Source organism: Helianthus annuus, chromosome 2 (assembly GCF_002127325.2).
Source record: "Helianthus annuus cultivar XRQ/B chromosome 2, HanXRQr2.0-SUNRISE, whole genome shotgun sequence".
Lineage (NCBI taxonomy): Eukaryota > Viridiplantae > Streptophyta > Magnoliopsida > Asterales > Asteraceae > Helianthus > Helianthus annuus.
The window spans coordinates 131,293,746-131,302,503 of record NC_035434.2 but is presented as its reverse complement, the minus strand read 5'-3'; the positions used below and the strand labels follow the sequence as shown (position 1 = coordinate 131,302,503).

At 34.8% G+C, this 8,758-nt stretch overlaps 1 protein-coding gene across 1 annotated transcript; it reads left to right on the top strand.

Annotated features, from left to right (window-relative positions):
• Positions 1 to 3,937: 3,937 nt before the first annotated feature.
• On the top strand, positions 3,938 to 5,413 carry LOC110921442 (probable sugar phosphate/phosphate translocator At1g12500). The gene is made up of 2 exons (XM_022165765.2): positions 3,938 to 5,198; positions 5,305 to 5,413. Exon 1 carries the CDS (start codon positions 4,023 to 4,025, stop codon positions 5,082 to 5,084), a length of 1,062 nt encoding a protein of 353 aa, XP_022021457.2. The 5' UTR covers positions 3,938 to 4,022; the 3' UTR covers positions 5,085 to 5,198; positions 5,305 to 5,413.
• Positions 5,414 to 8,758: the final 3,345 nt, after the last annotated feature.

Below are 8,758 nucleotides of genomic sequence, written 5' to 3'. Positions count from 1 at the left end.
TATTTCACACTTCTCAAATATTTATATGTGTATTTCCTTCCCAAGGATGGGGTATTTATACATGTACACTTGTAATTCCGAAAAATATATTTTTAGTCCCACTTAGAAAAATATATTTAGATTATTTGTCTTAAAACATCTTACTTCAAAATATATATATTTTTCCCAAAAATATTATATTTTACCTCATAGGTTTTCCAAAATAATATTTTACCAAAAATATACGTATAAGAGTATTTTTCCGAAATACAACATAAGTCACGTTTTAGCGTTTTGTATTGCAATAAAAATTGCGTAACTTAAATATTTATTTCGTAAGAGTTTTTAGTATTATTTTGGGGTCAATATTTTATGGTATTCATGTGTTATATTATTTCATCCTAAAAATAATATAACTAATTCACAAAATAAACAAACAATGATCACACAAGCGTTTTAGTATAAAATATATATTCTAAATATATATTTATCAAGTTTTATTTACGAAAATCAACCTCCGGCCTTTAATATCTTTGTAATAAAAATCATGGCGAAGTTTATTTTGAAAACCAAGTTAAAAATATGTTTGTAACACTTGTTAGAAAAATATTTTCTAAGTGTTGGAGTTTTAGAAAAATTTCGCCAGAGTTTCCTTTGTAAATGGAGGCGTCCATGCTTACTAGCATATCATTTTCTTTTGTAAAATCATTCAATCAACTTTTCAATCAACAACATATAACCTCTATTAACCAAACTTGTCAAAAAAAAAAGCATGATCCGTAAACTTATGAACTTGAAAATTTATAAAAACACGTAGTAACTTACTAGCACTCTTAGTAAGTCTTGTTACCTTCCAAAATGTGATTAGTTCCTTTAAGACTTCATTTTTAAAGAGTTTGGTGTTTCACAACTTCTAGTCATATTTTCTAAAAATATTTCTTTGTGAAATTTTCTCATTACGCAAGTGTTTCTACGCTTGTTTATCCTCTAAAAATGTGATTAGTTTATGTAAGATCCAAGTTTTAACAAAACTCATACTTTTCACTTGGTTCTTTCGAAAAACCACTCATGGATCTTTAGATCTACAAGTTTACAACCTACTTTGATCTTTGTTTTTCAAGAAAACATTTATTTATTCAAGTTCATAGTTTATGTACTTCATCATCCACAACATCTCTAACTTTCACATCTTGCTTGTTCATGTTTTTAATCATGATCTAGCAAGTCCATGTGATGATCCATATCATTTTTACTAGCAAACAACATTCAACAAACATCATAGCACAAGAATAACATGATTTCATCAACATTTTAACCATACTTCATCACAAGTTAGTTTATGTTTCAAGACTTTGTTTATGGTTCTTTAGAGTTCTTATCATTACATCATTCTTTTAACTATTAACCATCAAAAATATGTATGAAGATCTAAGACACTTACTACTAGCACAAGGCTAGGGGAGTTCAAGAGTGTAAAAGTGGTGGTTAAAAGATAATGAGAGAGGTCCTTGAGCTTCCGAACACACCAAGCTTCGTTGTATGATCTCTAACACCCTTGGATGTATGTAGAATGCATGAAAGAAAACTTGAAGTTGGTGATGGTAGTGCTTGTGTCTCGGCCGAACAAGGAAGAGGAGAGGGTGAAGTTTGAGTTTGAAAGTGTGTTGTGATGAGAGAAGGTGATGGACTATGGGTTTAAATAAAAATCCTCCAACTCTTGTTTACAGATTGGTTAAGATGTTCCCATAGTACACTACAAGTTCAATAAACAAATCAAAGTAATTAAGGGTGGGTCTCCACCCTTGTAACCGGTTTCGAAGGGGGGGGGGTATAGGGTTGGGTTTCAATGGTAAGGTTACTAATCTAGTTAGGATTCAATGATATAGTTAGTGTCATTTGTGTGTTATTAATTATATAGTGTGTTAGGGTGTTCGGGGACCCTAACTAGCTCAGAAAAATAAACACAATGTGTTTGACAGTATTTTTGTGTTCCGGGTAAAGTCCGGTTGTTCGGTTGGATGTTGTTCCGTTAAAGTGCTAAATTAATCAATAAGGTGTCTTTTATAATACTTTTAGTGACACATTTAATCCCAACACTTTGGAAAGTATCTAGGACTATTTTGTCAAGTTTTTGCACTTTACTAACTTAATTAAATGCTGAATTTTGTTTATTTAGTGCAGAATTCTGCATTTAAAGTGTGTTTTAGGCACTTCCCGACACTATATCTATCTCCTAGTGACGCAGTTTTATGGTCCTCACCTCCCTACACTCTCTACTAGTGTAGTATTCTATCTCTGGCTCATACTGGCCTCAAAAACATTGTCTGTCTAGGTGCTGGCATTGTCAGCATGTTTTCTGGGTTATCCGTTCAGTGTGCTAACTGTGATTTGTGCATCAAGTTTGTCACTAATGTTTGTATGAAATAAATGATGTGACAGTATGAAAGGTGATGCATATGTATGTATGTAACAGAAAAACAGAAAGCAGTTTAATCACAGTTGTAATCAAGCACAGTCATTAATCACAAATTAATTATTAATTAAGTGTAAGGATACTTGTAAATATGAGGGTTGTCACATCACACCCCTACTTTTCATTATTCTTCATAGTTTATAGACTCCGCCGCCTGTTTTCTATCTTTCTTCCACTAAATCTCAGTGGTGGCCACGACTTTAAGAAGTAGCGATTTCGTCTCGGTGGTGGCGACGACTTTGAGGGTGAGCCGATTTAGTAAAATCATATATTTATTATAGATATATAGCGGAATGATTTATATTTTAAGTAGATTTTTTGAGGCGTGTTTAAGATTGAATGTATGGTAATTTTGATAATTACTCTACTAGTAAATAATTACGAAAATGTCATCGCGTTTTTTTTACCTTTTTTATGTTTTTCATACGTTTTATACGATAAGACTATTTGTATTTGATCTTTTGCCTATATTTTAACGTGTTCATATATATTTCCTACATATACAAAAGTAAGTTAGGGGAATAGTGCCACGCAGATGCGTGACACTTCCCTCTTCAACAAACTATTTTATTGTTTTATATTCATTTTAAAATTACGGTTTCGTCCTTAATTTAAAATAAAATTACGTTTTTACCCCAGCTCAAAATAAAATTATCTTTTTGTCCCTCGCTCAAAATTACGATTTTGCCCTCGGTTCAAAATTATGATTTTATCCCCAGATTACAATTACATTTTTGGCCCCAGTTCAAAATAAATTTTTGCTTTTGCCCCAAACTAAAAATGACGACTTTGCATTTTCGCCCCGTTTCAAAAATTATGATTTCGCCTTCAGTTTAAAATTATGTTTTTATCAGGTTCAAAATAAAAGTAAGCTTTTGCCCCCTATTCAAAATTACGATTTTGCACTCAGTTTAGAATTTTGATTTTGTCCCAGTTCAAGTTAAAAATATAGTTTTGTCCCCAGCTTAAAATTACGATTTTGTCCTTAGTGCAAAGTTATATTACGATTTTGTCTCCGGTTCAAATTTATAGTGTTGCCATCACTTTAACTTTTGCCAAATTACGATTTTACCAAAGTCAACAAATATAACTTTGCCCCAGTTCAAATTACAGTATTGCTATCGTTTTAGTTTTTTTAGCAAAACTATAAAAGTATTTTTTTAATTGGTTGACTAGATTTAATTTTTTTATGTCAAAGAGCTGCCTAACACTCGCTCATTAATCCTTACAAACTACAGTTTTGCCCTGAGCTCAGAACTACGGTCTTGTCATCGTTTTAGTTTTTTTTCCTAACAAAACTATAATAGTGTTTTTTTAATTGATTGAGAATTATTCACCTATCGACCCGCAACGCGGGCGGGGACATCAACTAGTTTTTCAACAAAAGGCACACTTAATCCCAAAAGAAAAAAAACTTTAGAACATGAATTACTACAAACCTAAACTCCAAGGTCCATTTCATAACTTCCACCATCCTAAACACCATCTTCACACACACACACACACTCCAAATCCAAACTCACACACACACACTAACTCCCCCCAAAATTACCATCCTACCCTTACCCCAATGGTGGAATCCCAATCCTACACCACTCGCCGGAGCAGCAACCCCAGATTCGAAACCATCATCCCCATCCCCACCACACCCACCAACGAAGTCCGTTTTGGCACTTCTTCCAACATCTTCACCACCACCACCATCCTCCCCCCACCCCTCCTCACCACCCTCATCATCCTCTCATGGTACCTCTCCAACATCGTCGTCCTCCTCTTAAACAAATACCTCCTCACCTTCTCCTCCTTCAAGTTCCCCATCTTCCTCACCATGCTCCACATGCTCTCCTGCACCTTCTACTCCTTCATCTCCATCCACTTCTTCCATCTTGTCCCATTCCAACACATCTCTTCCAAAAACCAACTTTCCAAAATCTTCTTACTCTCCGCTATCTTCTCTTTCTCTGTCGTTTGCGGCAACACTTCACTTAAATACCTCCCCGTCTCATTCAACCAAGCCATCGGCGCTACGACGCCGTTTTTCACTGCGATATTCGCCTTCTTGATTACCTGGCAAGGTGAATCTATTCAAGTTTATCTTGCTTTGTTACCGGTTGTGGTTGGGATTGTTATTGCTTGCAACAGCGAGCCCTTGTTTCATTTGTTTGGATTTATGTTGTGTGTCGGTTCGACCGCTGGTCGGGCGTTGAAGTCGGTTGTGCAAGGGTTACTCCTGACCTCGGATTCGGAGAAGCTGAATTCGATGAATTTGTTGTTGTATATGGCGCCGATGGCGGCGGTTATATTGCTGCCGATTAGTTTGTGTATAGAAGGGAATGTGATGGCGAAAACGGTCGAGAAGGCGAGGAATGATTCGGTTTTGGTGTGGTTATTGGTTGGGAATGCGACGGTTGCGTATTTGGTGAATTTGAGTAACTTTTTGGTTACGAAGCATACGAGTGCGTTGACGTTGCAGGTGCTTGGGAATGCGAAGGCTGCGGTGGCTGCGGTTGTGTCGGTTTTGGTTTTTAAGAATCCAGTGACGGTTTTGGGGGTTTCGGGGTTTGGGGTTACGATAATGGGAGTGGTCCTCTATAGTGAGGCTAAGAGGAGATTGAAAGTTACAGCTCATTGACAGGTTATAACTTAAAAGTATCGATCACGCGGTTGTTCATGTGATTTATGACTTTAACAGTTCAATGTGTTAAAGTAAAGAACATAATTCGATTCGATTACATAACAGGATAAGGTCAGTTTCGGTTTCTTTTTTCAGATCTATGCTTTAATGCTTAGGTTGTAATACTAGTTATATGAAAATTCTTGAAATTGTTTCATTTTTGTTGTTGTTTTTGTAGAAAGAGGAATTAGCAACATTGTTTTAGTTTAGTTTGTTGACTGTCTGTTTACACTTCTGATTCATGTACTGAATTATTATCATATTAATTGATATTGTTTTGTGTATAATTAACAGCTTCTGAATGTTTTTGTTTTGAGTGTGTTCTAATTCAAGTTTACTTGTAGTTGTAATCATATATAAGAGTATGATAATAATATTCCACTGACTGTTGGAGAAATAGATTTTTCCCTTTAAAATTAAGTTTACCTTTAGTGTATGCGTTACTCGTTTTTTTATGTTTTATTTATTTAATTCATAGTCGAGTGACACAGATTCGATGTGGGTATACTTGTTTGAAGAAACTAAGATGAGATCATGAGACACACAAAAGTTTAGGATGTCACATTGATACTCTAGAAATGTGTATGCAATTTCATTGCTGCATTTGTACTTTGCAACTTGTTTTCTTCAACTGATGTCTGAAGATGGTTAGGTTTTGTTCAAATATAGGTTGGACCAAAGGCTCATTTTTTTACAATGTTGAAAAAACAAACAATGAATAGGGTTTGGGCTTTCAAAAGAGTAACATTTCCATATATAGCTATGAAAGCTATTAAAAAAGCAAGGAACCAAATAGGGCTGTTCAATTGTTCAAATTGCTCGGCGCTCGACGCTCGTTCGAAAAATGCTCGGGATTTGCTCGTTCAATTCAACTCGATTGAAAAAACGCTCGGTTCAGATCGGTTCGGTTTGTAAACGAACCGTGCACGAGCAAAGGTTCGCTCAATTTGGTTCGGCTCGGTATGCTCGATTTATTTTTTAATATGTGTGTGTGTGTGTGTGTGTCATTTTTAATGAAATAACTAGAGACCCACATTAACAATGTTTGGTTCAAGATCTAAATAGAGCTCAGTTAACTAATTAGAATTGAAGTCCAATATCAATAGTCCATTGTCCAATACTCGAGTCTCAACCTGCCATTCGATTCAGAACTACAAGACCCTAATCAAAATCCCCCATTGACCATCGTTATTCGATTTCTCCATCGCCATTCACCAAGATGCCAACTCGCTAGAGTTTTGCTTCCATCGGTTCATTCAATTTCAAACTTCCGATAGAACAAGGGTATGTTTCAATTGGTCGACGATTTATCTTCTCGTTTAGTTAATTTCGATAAAACTAGTTGAGTTTTTTTGTATTCCTTATTATTTGTTAAATTTTTTACTTGTGTTCTGTTGGACGAAACATCGAAAACTACACTTTATTCTAATAACTTGCACCCCCATCATCACTATCCTTGTTTCATCTACGACGCTCGATACTCGCTCGATGTTCGTTCGAAAAATGCTCGGAGCGAAAGACGCTCGCTCGACTTTGGCTCGGTTGGAAAAACGCTCGGTTCGGTTCGGATCGGTTTCTAAACAAATCGGGCTCGAACAAAGGTCTGATCGGTTCGGCTCGTGAACAGCCCTAGAACCAAATGGAGCAATTTTGTCATGATGCAAGTATATGGCTATTTAATGATATTTAAACTAATAGGCTAATTACCTAAAGTCCCATCATTAATTTCCATTTCTAGAATAAGGTTGAGATCCTGTACAAACAGTGCTAACTGTAAGAATCGTAAGAACAGATTAAGAACCGTAAGAACAGATCTGCTAAATCAAGGGTTGAGGTTGATTGTAAATAAAACCCTTATGATTAAAAATTAGTACTAACAAGTTAGGGGTAATTTCAAAAAATTGCTAGTTAGTTGACCATTTTCAATTAAATACAAATTCCACCAAGATTTTTTAAACTAAAATAACTTTTATATACTTCATTATTTTTTTTTAAAAAAAATATACCATAAAATCAAGTATTTTTTTTATCTTCAATATTAGTACCATTTTGCTATACCTTTTTTTTTATTTATAAAAGTAACTTTTAAAAAAGTTACCAAAAGTTTTTTATAATTGTGCTGATAATGTGCTATGTGCTGATTATGTGTTAATTACATTACAATATAATACAAAGAAACACCAAAAGTAGATATAATCAGCACATCAAGCACATCTGATGTGCTGAAAATGTAGAACGATTGAGGATGTTGTGCTAATGTCGTTTATGTTGATAATGGAGAACGATTGAGGACGATGTGCTGATAATTGAGAACGATTAAGGATATTATGCTAATTATATAGTGTTGTGCTGATTATATTTTTGTGGTGGTTCCTACAGGTTGGTTCGATCATGGAGAGTTACTAGATTATGGATATGTTAAAAAATTCAAACTTTGATTTGAATTAAACGTGCATGGATTTAGGGATGTTTTAATAATTATTTTTAATTAGTTATAAATAAATATGGTGAAAATGTCTAAATTACCGCTAAACTAATTTTTTATTGAGGGACACTTGTCAATTATGTGTTGGTTCTTACGGTTTTTACAAACATAAGTGTTTGTATTTGGTCTCATTCCTTCTAGAATAACTAACACAAGATTATGTACTTATGTACCTCTTTGATTTCCATTAAAATTAGGGCAGACAAAATGAGCGGGTTGGTAATGGGTCATTATGTCAAATTGAGCGAGTTAAAATGGGCCGCTTAAAAAGTATTAAATTGATGAGGTGGCAAAAATTTAAAAACAAGTTCGAATAATTAACGTAGTTATTTTAACCAGTTTTTTTTAAGATTTGACTAATGAATGAATATATAGTATGAATAAATCTTCTTATGTGAATATATACAATGTGAAGCTTTAACTATAAGTTAATCTTTGAGAAAGAAATATCTAAATATTTTCATAAAACAGTTCATTGCGTCGTCATCATGTGTGTATGTATACTCAATGACTTACAGATTAAGAAACTTTAACTTTAAACTGAGTGGCGGGTCTCACTGTAAGCAGCCTCTCTATTTTTACGTGGTAGAGGTAAGGTTGTCTACATGTTACCCTCCTCAGACCCTACCTTTGCTTTGCTATTGGTGAAATTTACTGAGTATGGTGATGATGACGACAACTTGGACCACCAGTGCTTTCACATAATTCGCTAGTTGAGCCACGATCTCCGATCCAGTTTGAACGATCCTAATCGCGGTACGTTCGCGATCCCGGATCGACCCGGATCGCGATTTCAAAGTTAAAATTGGCGTTCCCAACTCATCAATTCAATCGTATTACGTGCTATCGGGATCGCGATTTGCTTGAATTCGGAACGTGTATACAAATACTTTGGAACGTCGAACTAAAGCTGAAGATGGAAAGTCGGACAGAAAAAAAAACAGTTTCTGCCTGAAACCAGGAATAGCAGCGGTGCTTCCTGCGTTTTAAGCCTTCTAGGGTTTTAATATAATATAAGTTTAGGTGTTTTAACTTTTAGCCCCTCTATCTTTCACTAATTCCCATTTAATCCCTAAAACTTGTAAAATTTATATAAAAAGTGTAAAATTAGTTTGTGTATTTTAACATTTAACCCTCTCTATCTTCA